The 19,553-nt window shown below is 40.8% G+C and overlaps 1 protein-coding gene across 7 annotated transcripts in view; it reads right to left on the bottom strand.

The window, feature by feature from the left end:
* LOC110522465 (casein kinase I) overlaps positions 1 to 19,553 on the bottom strand; it is a 59,710-nt gene that overhangs the window by 29,155 nt on the left and 11,002 nt on the right. For all 7 annotated transcript variants that reach the window (XM_036977206.2, XM_090230685.1, XM_090230697.1 and 4 more), the window contains exons 3-5: positions 12,982 to 13,329; positions 7,846 to 7,886; positions 7,511 to 7,580 (exon numbers count right to left, since the gene is read on the bottom strand). In XM_036977206.2, the coding sequence (XP_036833101.1) occupies positions 7,511 to 7,580; positions 7,846 to 7,886; positions 12,982 to 13,159 (289 nt within the window). In that variant the 5' untranslated portion in view covers positions 13,160 to 13,329. The remainder of the gene's footprint in view (positions 1 to 7,510; positions 7,581 to 7,845; positions 7,887 to 12,981; positions 13,330 to 19,553) is intronic.

Raw genomic sequence — 19,553 nt, 5'->3', positions numbered from 1 at the left:
ATTGTGTCGATTGAAGAGGGAAAAAAACAATTTAATCTGTGTTAGAATTAGGAGTCTGAATACTTCTTGAATGCTAGTCAGCTCTGAGTCAAGTACCATTGGTATACGCGCATCAGGGTTAGGGTCAATTCCACAAACTCAATTCTAATTGAATTCGCTCTCCCTGTAAATTCAACATATTCAATTCCTCTGAATTCCAATGTTAGGTCAATACCAATAATTCAATATTAGCCCCAACGAAACCACTAATTCCAATTTGAATTAAATCTCAGGCGGCTCAAGTCACTGTTTAGACAAACTCATCAGGCCTGAGCTAGACTAAGAAAAGTAGACGAATGTAGGGTGTTCCAGAAAGAGTGGACATCGAAATATTTCTTTATTGAGGTATCAGGGAAACTGTGTGCTTAGTGTGAAAAGAGAGCATCGCTGTCTTGAAACTACAACTTGTCCCGACAAGGCATGCAGAGAAATATAGGAATGTATTCTGAGCAGAGTAGAGCAAGGACTTTTCACAAAACTGCATTCAGCAATTGACGGAATTGCGAGAGCTAGCTAGGTTCTGTCCCACAAAATTGCTAAAGATAATCAAGCCAGTCGCTGAAGGTGAATTCATTAAAGAATGTTTAAATCAACTCTGCAGCAATACTTTCCCCCGACAAGAAAGAGCTGTTTGAAAATGTTTCCCTGTCAAGACAAACAGTGACACGGCGTGTTGAGGACGTCACAGAGAATATGGAACAGGTGAAAGACAAGGTAAAGGATTTCACCTATTTCTCCTTGGCCCTGAATGAGAGCAGTGATGCACGTGACACAGCGCAGTTGTTGATATTCTTACGAGGCATAACCCCAGACTTTTAAATTACAGAGGAGCTTGCTTCAGTGTAGTCAATGAAGAACACAACCACAGGGAAATATTTATTGGAGGTGGTCAATAAGTGTGTGGCAAAGCTGGGACTGAGTTTTATAAAGTTATCCAGTGTGACCACTGATGGGTGCCCAAACATGACTGGAAAAAACATTAGCCTTTTCAAAAGGATACAAGATCGGAGCTGAAACCAGATCAGAAAATGTTTTTCCTGCATTGCATTATTCATCAGGAGGTGCTCTGTAAATGTGCCTTGAAAATGAGCCATGTTGTGGACAGTCACTAAAGTTGTAAACTTCATAAGAGCAAATTCTTAAAAACCACAGGCAGTTTGTCTCACTGTTGGAAGAGAGTCGGGCCATGCAGATCTCCCCTACCACACAAACGTGAAATGGCTTTGAGGAAGGTACTTAAAAAGGTGTGGGACCTGAGGTTGGAGATTGCTAATGAAAGGAAAATGTGGGTTTCCCTCAACTGCAAGATAAAATAAAGTTGGTTGATTTTGCCTTCACCGTGGACATCATGGCCCTCATGAATGAAGTGAATTCCAAACCACAAGAGAAGGGCCTTTTTGCACATCAGATGTACAGCCTTCTCAAAGCCTTCAAGGGAAAATTACTTCTGACCCGCCAAGTAGAAGGCAACAATAACCCACCTTCTGACACCAGTAGTCTGTTCCCTATCAGATGACCAGCGGGAGAAGTATACATCGCTGCTGCGTGCTTTGAACGGTCAGTTCTCGTCGTTTGACGATTTTAAAGCGTTGGAAAATGACGTGCTGTTGGTTTCCTCTCCTTTCACCTATAATGTGGATAACATTCCCACTAACATGCAACTTGAGCTTATCAATCTTCAGTCAGATGCAGTGATTGGAGAACTATTCCAAACAATGTCACTGACGAGGTTCTATGCATCTCCCGAACAAAACTTTCAGAAGATTAGGAGTCATGCTCAGAATATGTTTGTACTGTTTGGGTCAACCTACATATGTGATCAGACATTTTTCAGTGATGAAATATAATAAGCCAAGGCACAGAACATCTCTTACTGACTCTCACCTTTCAGCAATCCTGCGCATAGCGACGTCAGAAACTACACCTGACTTCACTGCTCTAGTCAATGCCCATCAGAGAATTCACTCCTCACACTGATTGAGTAGTTTAAATGTAATGTAGAGCTCTCTTGTGTTTTTGTGCATACCAACATCTCAAGACATCAGTAGGATGTTAAAGCTTGGTCGCAAATGGGTCTTCCAAACGGACAATGACCCCAAGCATACTTCCAAAGTTGTAGCAAAACGGCTTGTTAAGGACAACAAAGTCAAGGTATTGGAGTGGCCATCACAAAGCCCTGACCTCAATGCTATAGACAATTTGTTGGCAGAAATGAAAAGGGGTGTGTGAGCAAGGAGGCCTACAAACCTGACTCAGTTACACCGGCTCTGTCAGGAGGAATGGGCCAAAATTCACCCAATTTACTGTGGGAAGCTTGTGGAAGGCTACACAAAACATTTGACCCTAGTTAAACCATTTAAAAGGCAATGCTACCAAACACTAATTGAGTGTATGTAAACTGCTGACCTGGGAATGTGATGAAAGAAATAAAAGCTGAAATTATTCTGACATTTCACATTCTTAAAATAAAGTGGTGATCCTAACTGACCTAAGACAGGGAATTCTTACAAGGATTAAATGTCAGGGATTACGAAAAACTGAGTGAAAATGTCTTTGGCTAAGGTGTATGTAAACTTCGACTTCAACTGTATACCTACTGTAAATCCGTCCAGATATGCTACTTATTTTACTTTTTAACATGCACAGAAATAAACCACATCCATGTTCTCCTTTTGGTAGGTATTTTTATTATTAAAACGCAATGAACTACACTGAGGGAAAGTACACTGTGCGTTCAGCACCACGGACAAAACTTTTGTTAGTGGTTCAATATATGCACAATTTTCCTACCTCATGATGCCATCTAGTTTGTGAAGTGCACCAGTCCATCCTGCAGCAAAGCACCCCCACAACATGATGCTGCCACCACCGTGCTTCAGTTCAGATGGTGTTCTTTGCCTTGCAAACCTCCCCCTTTTTCTTCCAAACATAACGATGGTGATCATGGCCAAACAGTTCTATTTTTGTTTCATCAGACCAGAGGACATTTCTCCAAAAAGTACGATCTTTGTCCCCATGTGCAGTTGAATACCATAGTCTGTTTTTTTTATGGCAGTTTTGTAGCAGTGACTTCTTCCTTGCTGATCGGCCTTTGTTATGGGGATATAGGACTCATTTTACTGTGGATATAGATACTTTTGTACCTGTTTCCACCAGCATATTCACAAGGTCCTTTGCTATTGTTCTGGGATTGATTTGCACTTTTCGCAACAAAGTACGTTCATCTCTAGGAGACAGAACGCGTCTCCTTCCTGAGCAGTATGATGGCTGCGTGGTCCCAAGGTGTTTATACTTGCGTACTATTGTTTGTACAGATGAACGTGGTACCTTCAGGCGTTTGGAAATTGCTCCCAAGGAGGAACCAGACTTGTGGAGGTCTACAATTTTTTTTCTGAGGTCTTGGCTGATTTCTTTTGATTTTCCCATGTCAAGCAAAGAGGCACTGAGTTTGAAGGTATGTCTTGAAATACATCCAAAAGGTACACCTCCAATTGACTCAAATGATGTCACAGCATTTCAGAAACTTCTAAAGCCATAACATAATTTTCTGGAATTTTCCAAGCTGTTTAAAAGGCACAGTCAACTTAGTGTATGTTAACTTCTGACCCACTAGAATTTTGATACAGTGAATTATATGTTAAATAATCTGTCTATAAATAGTTGTTGGAAAAATTACTTGAGTCATGCACAATGTAGATCTCCTAACCGACTTGCCAAAACTAGTGTGTTAACAAAAAAAATGTGTGGAGTGGTTGAAAAACAAGTTTTAATGACTCCAACCTAACTGTATGTAAACTTCCAACATCAACTGTATCTGTCAATACAGTCATACACATGATGTATAATCCTGTAATATGATTCTGGTAATGGCAAAAATATATTCTAATGTAAATTCTCCACTTCATGAGTGAATTCAAGAATTGAAATTTCTAATTCAATTGGAAATGGCACAAACTATAAGTACAATAAAAAACATTGAGCAAATACAATTGTAGTCTAGCGGTTGATAAATGTATATCCATTTTAGTTCACAAATACATTTTGAAAATGGACTACAATTTCAGTACACTGTACATAAACAAAAATGACTACTTTTGTTAGGAACCCCCCCTGAACATATGAAGCACATTTTTTTTGTCTATAATTAAGATGATATATATATATATATATATACAGTGCCTTGCGAAAGTATTTGGCCCCCTTGAACTTTGCGACCTTTTGCCACATTTCAGGCTTCAAACATAAAGATATAAAACTGTATTTTTTTGTGAAGAATCAACAACAAGTGGGACACAATCATGAAGTGGAACGACATTTATTGGATATTTCAAACTTTTTTAACAAATCAAAAACTGAAAAATTGGGCGTGCAAAATTATTCAGCCCCTTTACTTTCAGTGCAGCAAACTCTCTCCAGAAGTTCAGTGAGGATCTCTGAATGATCCAATGTTGACCTAAATGACGATAAATACAATCCACCTGTGTGTAATCAATTCTCTGTATAAATGCACCTGCACTGTGATAGTCTCAGAGGTCCGTTAAAAGCGCAGAGAGCATCATGAAGAACAAGGAACACACCAGGCAGGTCCGAGATACTGTTGTGAAGAAGTTTAAAGCCGGATTTGGATACAAAAAGATTTCCCAAGTTTTAAACATCCCAAGGAGCACTGTGCAAGCGATAATATTGAAATTGAAGGAGTATCAGACCACTGCAAATCTACCAAGACCTGGCCGTCCCTCTAAACTTTCAGCTCATACAAGGAGAAGACTGATCAGAGATGCAGCCAAGAGGCCCATGATCACTCTGGATGAACTGCAGAGATCTACAGCTGAGGTGGGAGACTCTGTCCATAGGACAACAATCAGTTGTATATTGCACACATCTGGCCTTTATGGAAGAGTGGCAAGAAGAAAGCCATTTCTTAAAGATATCCATAAAAAGTGTTGTTTAAAGTTTGCCACAAGCCACCTGGGAGACACACCAAACATGTGGAAGAAGGTGCTCTGGTCAGATGAAACCAAAATTGAACTTTTTGGCAACAATGCAAAACGTTATGTTTGGCGTAAAAGCAACACAGCTGAACACACCATCCCCACTGTCAAACATGGTGGTGGCAGCATCATGGTTTGGGCCTGCTTTTCTTCAGCAGGGACAGGGAAAATGATTACAATTGATGGGAAGATGGATGGAGCCAAATACAGGACCATTCTGGAAGAAAACCTGATGGAGTCTGCAAAAGACCTGAGACTGGGACGTAGATTTATCTTCCAACAAGACAATGATCCAAAACATAAAGCAAAATCTACAATGGAATGGTTCAAAAATAAACATATCCAGGTGTTAGAATGGCCAAGTCAAAGTCCAGACCTGAATCCAATCGAGAATCTGTGGAAAGAACTGAAAACTGCTGTTCACAAATGCTCTCCATCCAACCTCACTGAGCTCGAGCTGTTTTGCAAGGAGGAATGGGAAAAATGTCAGTCTCTCGATGTGCAAAACTGATAGAGACATACCCCAAGCGACTTACAGCTGTAATCGCAGCAAAAGGTGGCGCTACAAAGTATTAACTTAAGGGGGCTGAATAATTTTGCACGCCCAATTTTTCAGTTTTTGATTTGTTAAAAAAGTTTGAAATGTCCAATAAATGTCGTTCCACTTCATGATTGTGTCCCACTTGTTGTTGATTCTTCACAAAAAAATACAGTTTTATATCTTTACGTTTGAAGCCTGAAATGTGGCAAAAGGTCGCAAAGTTCAAGGGGGCCAAATACTTTCGCAAGGCACTGTATATATGTGTGTGTGTATATATATATATATATATATATATATATATATATATATATATTCGCCTCACACAGAGAAATAAGTAGTACTGCTCGGTTTTACACAGTCAAATGTAACAAATAAGTCCATTTTAAATAAACTGTACAAATTAGAAATGTGTGACATCTATATAATAATTGTTTTAATAAATAAATTCAATACAGTAATATGAGATCTGTACGCAAAACATTAACATTTGACATTTATCAGGTGTGCTTATCCAGAGGGACATACAGTAAGTGCATTCACCTTAAGATAGCTAGATGAGTGAACCACATATCACCGTCAAATATACAGCATACGGATATTATCCGCTCGTGTCTTTTTACTTTCGGTTTTGTACACAAGCTTCAAAATTACTAAAAAATATATATTTTTGGTTATTGCAAAGCCATTTCACAGCTGTTTAGATCATACAATGATTCTCGTTTGGACACAAACTGAAATTAGGTGAACATGATTGAATTTTATCAACCAGGTAATGGCAGGGGGATTTCTACATATTGCGCCTAGGAAATGTCTATTCTCAGCCTGCTTAGCTAACTTTTGTTTCAACCCTGACTTTGTATTAAAAATGTGACTGATACAACTCTGATGTACCCATTGATGGATTTATTAGTTCATTGATTAATGACACTTGCTTAGCCAACACTGCCCAAGAGGAAATGGCCAGAACCCACCTATGCAAGATCTTATATTTGAGATGTACATCTCCCTTCCCACAACACTGACATTATCTCCGTCTAAACACTGGTCCTGTCAATGACCCACATGCAAAGGTAACACAGGAAGCTGTGTCACAACAGCTGTGCAAGTGTGAACAGACTGCACTTCCTGTGATTGTCTTCAGTGAATGGGGGGTTTCAAGCAGAAAGCAGTCATCCCATATAGAACTGGACTACTGTTCAGAAAAGTAGTAAAGGTGATTACCATCACAATCAAACTTATCAAAAGATAATATAAAAAAGACAACTACAGCCAAATTTGCCATATATATATATTTTTTAAACAATTGGGTGTGCTTGGTAAAATAGTGTAACTGTTAAAGGGAAGTGACAGCACACTCTGCAGCGTATTCAGGGAGACAACATGGCAACGTGTCGCCTCCCGCAGAGGTTCTGCAGGTGTCTCATCAACACCACAGGACTAGTGCTACTTTCTGTACCTGAGCTAGGAGACTGACAAGTGTGTAGGAAGTTCACTGACTGAAGTGTGACTGGTTGTGTATGTGAGGGAGAGGTAATGTATGTGTAAGAGAAAGATATCTCAAGCTCTTTCCCAGGCAACCGTTCCAATCATTAAACCACAACACGGAGAACCACTAAAAGACTGTACACCTGCACAACATTACCATGTCCTGAGATTCAGGTATTCTGCGTGAGCAACCAACAAGAGGAAACACACACACCCACATGCAGTAATTTATTAATATTGAGGGCCTTCACCCTATCAGACAGAGGCACAGTGAAATTGATATAACAGGAGAGCTTGATAATTCTTCTTTTGCGTGACAGTTAAGAATGGGCACAGTCTTTCTTCATAGAAAACATCACCAATCAGAGGTGACCTCAAGTCAGTTGGAGTGATTAGTGAGCAAGGAAGAGAGAGGATGGAGATAAATATGTGGTATACAGAGTGAAGGTCTTACCTGTGCTGCCTAATGTTTTGTAAAACCGGTACTCCAAATGCAGCTGTGGTGCCCTTGACTTTATTGGTTCCTGGAGAGGGAATACAGAAGGAAACACTTCAGTTGAAGGGGGTCTTTTCATACACTACACATCAAGAATAAGAAGTACACCTAAATAGGTACATTATTCAAATTAATTATCCTTCAACAAACTATTTTCAAATTCAGGTTTACAGATACATACATATTTTTTAAATAAAATAATATGTAAATAGGCTGTTCACTCAAAGTATGGTTTTAAGAGCTGCTCATTGGGTCACTCCACAAATAATACAGAAATAAGAACACATACTTACCAATTTTATTGCAACATACTCATTGGTGTAGAGGTTTTTACCTAGGGGGGGAAAAAAGGTTATTATTGCAAAACAGATATGAGGTCGCACCATAGAAATAGAATGAATAGAACGGGCTTGGATGCTCCAACCCTGTTAATTTGACTGGCAAACTCATGGGTACAGTCACATTGACTTCCTGGTATTGAAATGCAATAATTTCAATCAACTGATACGCCGAGTCGATATTCACCTCATAAGGAGCATCACCCCTCTACCACGCCCACAAATCGGGGAAAATAAACACTTTCCCCATTGCAAAAGAGACAACTTTGTCAGCGTTTTTTTTGTTATAGAGAAAATCGCAAAATATGCCAAAAAGCTGCTGATTTAAAAAATGACAGTTTTTGGTGTGAGTCAATGGGGTAACCTAGGTAACCACAGATTGTTTTCCCCACAGGCGGGCAAGGCCGAGACCTTCTAATACTATGCTGGATTGCCATGGTAATGTAGACGCTAACCGATGTGGCTCATGCAATTGAGTGTACTTCTTGTAATGTCAGTTGAGTTGACTCAACAAATCACAGCACGGATTGAAGGGTACACTTCCTGCTTTTACGTCCTGGCATGGGTACACTCAAAATGTCTACCAGTACACCCATTATGCCATCATTGACTTGAATGGGGACACCCATTATATTCATTATACTTCCATGGTGGCACATCCAGTGCAGCCACCAAGGAACCATCTTAACTCCCACAGCTCTAAGACACATGCTTCACAAATAACAGCGATGACTGAACAAACAGTGACTGGAAGGTCAGAGGCGTGTAAATTTGTTAAATGAGGAGGTTCCCATTGGACAGTTGAGGTGATGAGGACAACCAGGAGCATCTAATGCACCATTAGGCATCTGAATAAGCCCATTGTGCAATACCATGAACCCGATCATGCGTAGCCTATTATGCGTAGCCTATTTTGTCTTGCACAAAACTACCAACTTCGGATGATTTAATAAAACCAGTAACTTTGGGCCTCCATTTTACTCCAATTACCTGTCTCTTTGTCGGTAATTGGAGAGACTGTAGGCCTTGCTCACTAAGTCATATCGCATTACAAAAGGTGTCATCTTGGAGAGAGAAGTGAAATGCGTTTGCGGAGCAAGCTGAGAATGAAAGAGCTATTGCCAACAGTGCGACACCAGCTGGGAAAGTGAGAACACGGCTTGTGTTTTGATATAATGATCCTGCGCATAGCAGTGCAATGATACTTTATATAAATGTGGGGGAATTACGTAGGGCAGTGGGAGAATATGTTTCATTGTAGAAATCAAATACTTAGCGTAGCACAATCACTTCAGTTTGTGTGTTTTGAAATAGACCAAATGTGTTTTGAAATAGACCAAATGTGTTTTGAGATGCCAGGCTTAAAGGAAAGATTCACCCATGTTGAACGTTATATCATACTTTGCCATCTCTGAACAATGTTCTATCGATTCCTGGAGTCATTTCATGTTTATCTGAGCTCTCGCTGTTCACAAAGGCAGAAATACACCCTTTGCAACGTATGATCCAAAAGGTGTCATACCAGCTACATTTCTGCCTGCTTGTAAGTGCTATATATTGAAAGCTTGACTGCTGACCAGCCAACATTTTTGGGACTGTATTTATAGCGGACTAATGAAGAAAAAAATAAAATAAAAAGATACTCTGAGATGATTATTCCTTTAAATGTCAAAGGGTACAAGGTTTAGTGTCCACGTGGAGGCTTCTTCCCTGGTTAACACCGGCTCCAAAAGACACCTTGTGATATTTGCTATTTTACAATCCTCCACGTTCAATGTTGAAATGCCAACGATTTGTGGAGAGGTCTCCTGATTAACAAAGTCAAATTTGATGAATTCTAGTCAGAAGAGAAGAATACAGGTCTGAATAACAACTCCCTCCCAAGACAGTTAGTATTCACATCTGCTTTTTAAGATGTCTTGCCCCTGTAGGCTTATCTCTTCTCTTCTTATCTCTTCTCTTCAATCTAGCAACAGCAATCCAGCATTCTAAATGTCAGGGCAATTTAGGCCATTCTTAAATTCCTCATAAGTGAGCAGAGGAGCCTATGGAACCCAGCCACACTCCGGCTGAGTGACAATGCCACAGGCAAACTATAGGCCTCAGAGAACCTCTGACTGCTCAGCAACACAGTTCATGCGTGGAGCATACCAGAGAACAGGCCACTCTCTCGCCCACCCCCTCCTGGACTAATATCCACGTGGGAGGCAGCAGAGTAGAAGGGAGGAGAATCTCAGTCTCTCAACCAGTTTCAGAACAAACAGTAAAGCCTTTCTGGCTATAGCTCTTCATTTCATGGCTTCATGCTCCTCACTGTTCTGCTTGGAGAATATGTTCATTAGACAGTCCAGATATCTTAGTCAGTCACAGGCTACAGGTGATGTGAAATAGGCCCAATGAAGCTTAACGTATAAGCAAAAAACAGTTAAATTAAATAAAAAAATATAAAAGTTAGGTCTGCTATACTGTACCCAAATGAACAACTCTTCTCTCTCTTCTCTAAAAGAACAGACTCCTCCTATTTACCATGCAGGTACTGTATGTCCCTTTGCTTACTGGATTAAAAAGGAAAGCTTATTATGAATTCTATTAGATTCTTTCAGCATACATGAAACAAGGCAACATTAACGGCGTATTCGTGGAGAAAGAAGCAGGCACACACATGCATAAACTCAGGTAGGGTCACAGTTTGGGGAATATTCAGAAGTGGAAAATTTCCATGGGAATTAACTGGAATATGGGAATATATGCAAAGTAATATTAATACCATTTAAAAATGTAGATATTTTTTTGCATTGGATATATTTACCATATCATAAGGAGACAGAAACATAAACCTTTTACCTTTTCATAAATAGACATAATTGCAAATGATTAAATCCTTCCAAAAGAAAAAAAAAAAAATGTAGTTATGAATTGAACTTTAATTAAATTGGTTCACATGGGATGACTTCACTGAACAACAAAAGGCAATATTGAAGGATCCCTAATGATCCATTGCATCTCCTAAAAACATTTTCAACATATATAGTCTAGAAACTAAAGCTTTGGTTGTCTTCCTCTCAGGCTTCCATGTCTTCTCCCTGGACCTCCTCAATGTCCACCTCTTGAACATCACACTCGGAGGCCTCATCTTCGCGGTCACTTTCCAACCTTGTTGAGGATGGCTCATTGTCAGACTCAAAAAGATTCAAATTTGACCGGATGGCCACCAATTTTTCAACCCTTGTATTGGTCAGCCTGTTGCGTGCTTTGGTGTGTGTGTTCCAAAACAAGGACCAGTTGCGCTCTGAGGCGACTGATGTTGGTGGGATTTGGAGGACGATGGAGGCAACAGGGGAAAGAGCCTCAAATCCACAAAGTCCCTTCCACCAGGTGGCTGATGAGATACTTTGGCTCGACTGTCATATTGCATCTCCACCCCAAAGCCCTTGCTTGGAAGTGTTCTTCGCCAGACTGCCAAGAACCTTGCCAACGTACAGGCCAAGGTGGCGAGACACGGTAGTGATGACACCATGAGCCTTGTTGATCTCTGCACCAGACAGGATGCTCTTGCCAGCATACTTGGGGTCCAACATGTACGCTGTGGCGTGTATCTTCACACTTGTTTTATGTATTTCAGTACTGCAGTTTCCTCTGCTTAGAGCAACAGTGAAGTGGGCAGGGCAGAACAGACTTCTTCTCTTACATCTGCAAGCAGAGTCTGAGCATCAGACAGGATGTCATTGTCTCCCTCAATCTGTGCAATGGCTACAGGTTTCAGGAGTTTCAGGCTGCTTACCACTTTCACAAAATACATCATCCAGGATGATCCTCTTGATGGGGTTGTCCATGTCGGCAGACTGTGATATGGCCATATCTTGGAGAGACTGCTTCCTCTCCAGGAGACTGTCAAACATGATGACAACACCACACCAACGGGTGTTGCTGGGCAGCTTCAAAGTGGTGCTCTTATTCTTCTCACTTTGCTTGGTCAGGTAGATTGCTGCTATAACTTGATGACCCTTCACATACCTAACCATTTCCTTGGCTCTCTTGTAGAGTGTATCCATTTGTTCAGTGCCATTATGTCCTTGAGGAGCAGATTCAATGCATGAGCAGCACAGCCAATGGGTGTGATGTGAGGGTTGGACTCCTCCACTTTAGACCAAGCAGCCTCCATGTTCGCAGCAGTGTCTGTCACCAGCGCAAATACCTTCTGTGGTCCAGGGTCATTGATGACTGCCTTCAACTCATCTGTAATGTAGAGACCGGTGTGGCTGTATTTTTTATCACAAATGTCATGTAAAATATATTCACCCCAGCCAGTATTGTAATCAAAACTTACCAGAAAGCATGTAGTCCTTGGCTCAGACAGTGTAGTAGTGTGGGCTCTATAGCATCTCATTAGTGTTCAAGGTCTTGAGAATCAGCTGTACATGTGATGGATGAGTGCACTGCACATGTGATGAAGAATGCACAGTGCATGCAGAGGGTTGCAATTACATTGAATTTGGAATAGTTTAACCAAAATATGCCACAAGACCTAGAATTGCTTTATGTGTATCCCATAAAAAAGGTTCACTGTTGTAAGCAAACTTTTTTGATGAATTTAAGCAAAATTCTCAAGATTCCCATGCTTAACTTCAGACGGAGAATTTCAGGAAATTTACCGGGAAGTTTCCGACCTTAAAGGCTTAAAAATGTACCTGAGTTTAAGGTCACCTCAGGCTGCGAGGTGTCAGATGTGATAATGAGTTGTAGTAGAGGTGCAGGGGGATAGACATTCAGCTCTCAAAGTGAAGTAATTATCCATAACGAAAATGAAATGCATCTTATTTGCCGCTAATGTAATCTGTGTCTCAATTCCAGTGTCCACAGCCTTTGCAGAGTAGCTGGGGCCTGACCTCATCATGAATCAGTGATTGCATCCAACTTTAATCGTCGTGTTGAGATATTATGATAGCGAGGGTGAGAAGAGGGTACTGACTGTCCTTAGGAATTCATCAATGAAGATTTTATGTTACAGGGGCCCAAAATTGTAAAACCAATCTTCATACATACACCAAAAAAAGTTCCAAATGTATTCTTGAAAGGGTGGCGAGTTCTTACCTAGCTTCAGCTCTCCAAAATTACCACAGCCAATCTTCTTGCCCACACGGAAGTTGGGCCCAACCATGAGCACTCCGGAGGAGCCTGATCCAGAGGGGCGCGAGTGCCCGCTGCGCCCCTGACCCGCCTTGCTGCTGCGCGCCGGTCGCTCACCCTCTTTTTCCCGTGGGTGCTCCATGGCTCAAAATGCCCCCCAGAGGACACGAGGCACAGGGAGATGGTGCGCTCCCTGTCAGGGGCTGCTCCTCAGCTGGGCAAAGGGGCCGGGGCACCGGGCTCTGCCTCTGCCCAGCCCCGTCACTGCGACCTCGACATTGGGGTGGGGGAGCGAGAGCTTTCACAGGTATCCTGGAAACAAGAGAAAAGGAAATGTCAGAAATTGACCAATTTAAGTGTCCTGCTGAGATAAACTATGGAGTGACTAGGTACTGAGAAACCATGACAACCCCACCACACAAGGACCTGCAGGACAAAAGAACTCTACAAAAAAAGTGTAGTCCTAAATTGATACTGTCAGGATACTGACGCTTGTTCTCATGTTGTATTTTTGGTCTAGTCTCCGTCGCTCCTCTGTGCACCTTCCACATTTACACCAGAGGTCTGTATATAATGAGATGTAAAGTACCATTCAAAAGTTACTTTTTTTTTTTTTCTTCTTTTTTTTAACATTGCAGAATAATAGTAAGACATCAAAACTATGAAATAACACACATGGAATCATGTAGTAACCAAAACAAGTGTTAAATAAAAATCTAAATATATTTGAGATTCTTCAAAGTAGCCACCCTTTGCCTTGATGACAGCTTTGCACACTCTTGGCATTCTCTCAAATCAGCTTCACCTGGAATGCTTTTCCAATAGTCTTGAAGGAGATTCCACATGTGCTGAGCACTTGTTGCCTTCTTTTCCTTCACTCCGCGGTCCAAGTCATCCCAAACCATCTCAATTGGGTTGAGGTCGGGTGATTGTGTTGGCCAGGTCATCTAATGCAGCACTCCAATCTCCTTCTTGATCAAATAGCCCTTATATAGCCTGGAGGTGTGCTGGGTCATTGTCCTGTTGATAAACAAATGATATTGGGACTAAGTGCAAACCAGATGGGATGGCGTATCGCTGCAGAATGCTGTGGTAGCCATGTTGGTTAAGTGTATCTTGAATTCTAAATAAATCCCTGACCGTGTCACCAGCAAAACTCCCCCACACCACCTCCTCCATGCTTCACGGTGGGAACCACATATGCGGAGATCATCCGTTCACCTACTCTGCGACAGACCAAAATGACAGATTTCCACCAATCTAATGTTCATTGCTTGTGTTTCTTGGCCCAAGCAAGTCTCTTCTTATTGGTGTCCTTTAGTAGTGGTTTCTTTGCAGAAATTCAACCATGAAGGCCTGATTCATGCAGTCTCCTCAGAACAGTTCATGTTGTGTCCATTACATTACTTTGAACTTATCCTCTGCAGAAGAGGTAACTCTGGGTCTTCTATTCCTGTGGCGGTTCTCATGAGCCAATTTTATCATAGCGCTTGATGGTTTTTGTGATTGCACTTGAAGAAACGTTCAAAGTTGTTGAAAGTTTCCAGATTAACTGACCTTCTTGAAGTATTGATGGACTGTCGTTTCCCTTTGCTTATTTGAGCTGTTCTTGCCATAATATGGACGGTCTTTTACCAAAGAAGATCTTCTGTATACCCCCCTACCTTGTCATAACACAACTGATTGGCTCAAACACATTAACAAGGAAAGAAATTCCACAACTTCACTTTAAACAAGGCACACCTGTTAATTGAAATGCATTCCAGGTTACTCCATTCCAAGCTGGTTGAGAGAATGCCTTAATGACAGCTTTTCACACTCTTGGCAAAGGGTGGCTATTTGAAGAACCTCAAATAGATTTTGATTTAACACTTTTTTGGTTACCACATGATTTCATGTGTGTTATTTTTATGTTTTCACTATTATTCTACAATGTAGAAAAGAGTCCAAACTTTTGACTGGTACTGTAGATATATTTTTTTACACACTTGAAGTACAAAAATAAAAAATGTTTTTGGTGAAATCATAAGGAAGGCTTACTATTAACAATAAGGACCAAAATGGGCCATACAGCCTGAGATTTCCAACGGTGTGACAGGAAGATGGTGTCACAGCAGAGGAAACAGCGGTCACTCCAGGGGACATAACCTATTAATAAACATTTCTAAACATTTCATTATAATCAAATAACACTTATTTGCATTAGACCTATTTGTATCCTGCTGCAATTTTGATGCTTTTAAGCGATTCTGAGTGCAATATTTATGTATTCATTCTCCCATGCCTGGTTTCTCACTCTCTGCATCTGTCTCTGGCCTCCGGGGAGGGTCTAGTTTCTTTACCTGGTCCTAGTGATCGTGCAGGCAGACATTGGGGAATGGCTGTGGTGCTCCCATTCCTGGTTCTCAATTCCCGGCATTAGAACATCCATCCCATTGGTCCCTTTATGTCTGTCCTACCAGTTTCTCTTTTCCTGACCGGTTGGCATACGTGATCCACCCTGGGAGCCCCCATCAGCCGTGCCCCTTTTGGAAACTGTTCCCCCCTGCTCTACCTGGTTGAGCCTGCCATATTCTTGTCCCAAAGATTAAGCCAAGTCTAAATACACACGGCCGGTACAGTGAAACTTTGCATGGCTCATTAAATCAGTTAAGGTTCCATTAATTCGCTCCAATGTTACTTGGATAACTGTGGCAATTGTAGCGCTAAGATTTGCCAACAAGTGCTGGCCCAAAACCGATATGGGGACCCTTCGTGGCACTGGCGTCTCATTCGAATGTCTGCCCTATCAACTTTCAATGGTACTTTGTGCCTTCCATGGTGACGACTGGTAACGGAAAATCAGGGTTCGACTCAGTAGAGGGGGCCTGAGAAGCGGCTAGCACAAGGAAGGAAGCAGGCACGGAAATGAGCCACTCCCAGTTCGGGGAAGTAGTGACAAAAAAAATAATACATGACTCTTTGGAGTATCTGTAATTGGAATGAGTACCCATTACTGATGTTTAGAACTGATGTTTAGAAGCATTTTTACAGTGGTCAAAAACTTCTGAAAATGTCATTATGTTTTAACTGTACAATTTGGACTGCCTGTTGTATATTGTCCATCGGTGTGACAATGTCCTATGGGGTGATGCCAATAAATGAAAAAAATAAATAAAGTGTCATCCTAGACCAAATGTAAAAGACATTGTCAAGCATGAGGCAGGTAACATTATAATAATACACAAGTAAGATAATTGCTTTTATCTAAGTTCAGTGAAATTACTGTGAATCTTACCCAACATTTTTGAAAAGCTTTACACTCGGTTATCATCATTATACAAGAAAAGTGTGTGTATTTCATTTGAAGTGCCGGAATATGATTACTGATTTAAAGACAGAAGTAACTAATGAGTAAAATAATTATTATTTTGTCACCCCAGAGGAAAAATTCAAGGCACTAATACAGGTCCACTAAACCAGATATAAACTCAGAATTGAAAAAGGCTATATAACATTGAGTTGTAACTTTTGTTTTGGCCATATGGGAACTACCTGTGTACAGTTTCAAACTGTACTTTGGCTCACATTGATAAATTCCTATTCATTATGCTGTGAACATTAGCCTTAGCATTCAAATGTAGATCTTGCTCCTTGACATCAAGCTACAACTAGAAACCAGGAACTGTGTTTTAAATATATCCACGAGTGACCTTGTTTGTCTGTAGAGGCAAAGTTACAGGACCTTTGCTCTAACGTGGAGGGTATAACTGCCATGAGCATAGTCACTAATATTATTCAAATGTAATATATATTTTTAAATATAGTTTGGACTATTTGTAACTTTTATGTAGGCTACCTACCCAGTGAGGGTTTAGGCTATTAACTACAGCCATTACACGGAGTTTACAAAACAATTAAGGACATCTGCTCTTTACATGACAGATTGACTAGGTGAATCCAGCAGAAAGCTATGCTCCCTTACTGATGTCGACTGTTACATCCACTTCAAATCAATGTAGATGAAGGGGAGGAGACAGGTTAAATAAGGATTTTTAAGCCTTGAGAAGTGGATTGTGTATGTGTGCCATTCAGAGGGTGAATGGGCAAGACAAAAGATTTAAGGGCCTTTGAACGAGGTGTGGTAGTAGGTGCCAGGCACACCGGTTTGTGTCAAGAACTGCAACGCTGCTGGGTTCTTAACGCACAACAGTTTCAAGAATGGTTCAAAACCATTCATCCAACTTGACAACTGTGGGAAACATTGAGGTCAACATGGGCCAGCATCCCTGTGGAATGCTTTCGACACCCTGTAGAGTCCATGCCCCAACGAATTGAGGTTGTTCTGAGGGCAAAAAGGGGTGCAACACAATATTAGTAAGGTGTTTGTAAATGTTTGGTATACTCAGTGATTTGTCTACATACCAAGTGCATACATTTCCCCCCATACATTAATGAATTGGCCTACACCCACATAATTGTTTTTGAATAAACCAAGCCTCAGTAAATCATGATGGTTTATGTTACCGTTGCCAGTACTAGACCTAAATGAAACATTGCAGGACAGGTCTCACCAACCTGCAGAGAAAAGTAGGCATTTGGTTAATAAATCATGGAAGAAAGTCAACGTCTTCAGATCCCCTTTCATTTCCCACAATTGTCTGCTCCATTTCCCTCTGACAATGACAGGAGAGGGCCTTGGTGCTGGAGTATGGCGATCAGTCACTGTTCTCCACAATGTGGGTTGGTTATCGCTCTCAGTGACTGGGATCGCACAAATTAGGCCGGCTTCCTATGAGATATTTCCTGCGGCTGGATCAAAGAGTTTCTATCCGCAGAGGAAAAGTGATAGATGGAAAAAGTCGCTCTGAGATGGCCACCAGAAGACAAAGATAGCTTTCTGTGCTTCCTGCACCCTAGATGCAAGACCTTCAAACCTTTGTTTCACTGAGGCCATAACAGTTTGTTACAAAGCTTGGAAGCCCTCATCTAAAAGTAAAACGATACTCATGCTCGGTTCGCATCCGACAGCGACTGCCCAGCAAGGCATTTTTCCTCCATTGTCTATGAAAAGCATTGATGGAAAGGGGTTAGACAGCCACGTCAAATCAAACTAGCGCAAATAACCATTGATGTGCAATATCCAATCAGACCTGGGGTCAGAGCCTTGACATAATAAACACAAAAGGTACTCAGCATAGAGGGGCTTCTTGAATAATTTAAACCCGTAAAAGGTTGAGTTGGGATTCACCAGTCAATTGGGGGGAGGGGAGGAGAATACAAACCGTTAAACACATGAGTTGAACAAGTGGCCATTATATCAGCTCCCCTTCCAGTTTACTACACTTGCGACCATTCACACTTCAACAAATAGCTTACTGGTAATGTGGAGGAAAGCTTTGGTAAAAAAGCAGTTCCAGCAACAGTCTAATACTGGAGGAGATTACAGAGTTTGACTAGCCGATTTCTTTAAGGGTTGTTTTCAGAGGGGTCATGTGCACTAATTCAAGACATTCTACAACTTCATTACTCTTTTTCAGGTTCTTACTATTTCCATTGTTTTCAGTTCTTTGGAGTAACAGAGCTGTGAATTGGAGATGGAGGGGATTTTACACCACAATCCAGTTAGAGCCCAGTGAAAAGAGGTAGATGTTTTCTTAAGGTAGGACAATAAACAAAAGTACAGGGGAAGGGGTTTTAAATGCCATTGTGAGAATAAAGGCTTTTTTTTCAATATAGAGAATGTGTGTGTGTGTGTGTGTGTGTGTGACTCGCCTGTGGTAGCAAAGTCACTGATTCACACCATCCTCTCTCTACCGGCTGTTATGCAAATTCCAGCTCTGTGCACGTCGCACACGTCATGGCTAAGCCTACAATAGTGTGTGGAAAGTCAGGGATTAAATTGCTCAGTGTGACACAGTGTGTGTGTGTGTGTTTTTCTAATGCATTGTCTGCCTGAATAAATGTGTATTATTTTTCATCTAGCTGTGCTAAATCAAATGTAACATCACAGTCATGGAGTGAAGTCGTTATGCAAACATGTTACAATGGACAATGCATGCTAAGAAAAATGAACAAATAAAATATACAATACAATTAATTCGTAACTAACAGAATGAAGGGTTGTTACATTTGGGCCTTCCCGGGCCTCCTTGTACTAAATTCAAACTTAAAATGATCAAATCAGAAAGTATGTAGAAAAGAATGTACAGTTATGGAATAAAAAATCTCAAATAAAATAGCATGGGGGCCCCACTGAGTTTGTTAAAATGTTTAAGTCAATCAGACCACATTAGAAAACCACACAAGACAAAAATTGTAGAATTGCAGGAAATTAGCTTTAAAATGTATTTTTCATCTCAGCCCCATGACAAAATGTGTAGAAATGCAGGTAACTAGCTATAAAACTGGATTTAAAAAAAACAAAATTAATAATACTCAGTCCATGGCAAAATGTATAGAATTTAAGGAAATTACCTTTAAAAAAAAATGTAAAATTTTTGTCTCTGCGGCCAAGAGGACGGTTTCAAAAGATTTGATCTCCAGTGTTCTGGAAC

This window comes from Oncorhynchus mykiss, chromosome 1 (genome assembly GCF_057628025.1).
Source record: "Oncorhynchus mykiss isolate SJ-2025 chromosome 1, ASM5762802v1, whole genome shotgun sequence".
NCBI lineage: Eukaryota > Metazoa > Chordata > Actinopteri > Salmoniformes > Salmonidae > Oncorhynchus > Oncorhynchus mykiss.
This window is presented reverse-complemented; position numbering and strand designations above follow the sequence as displayed.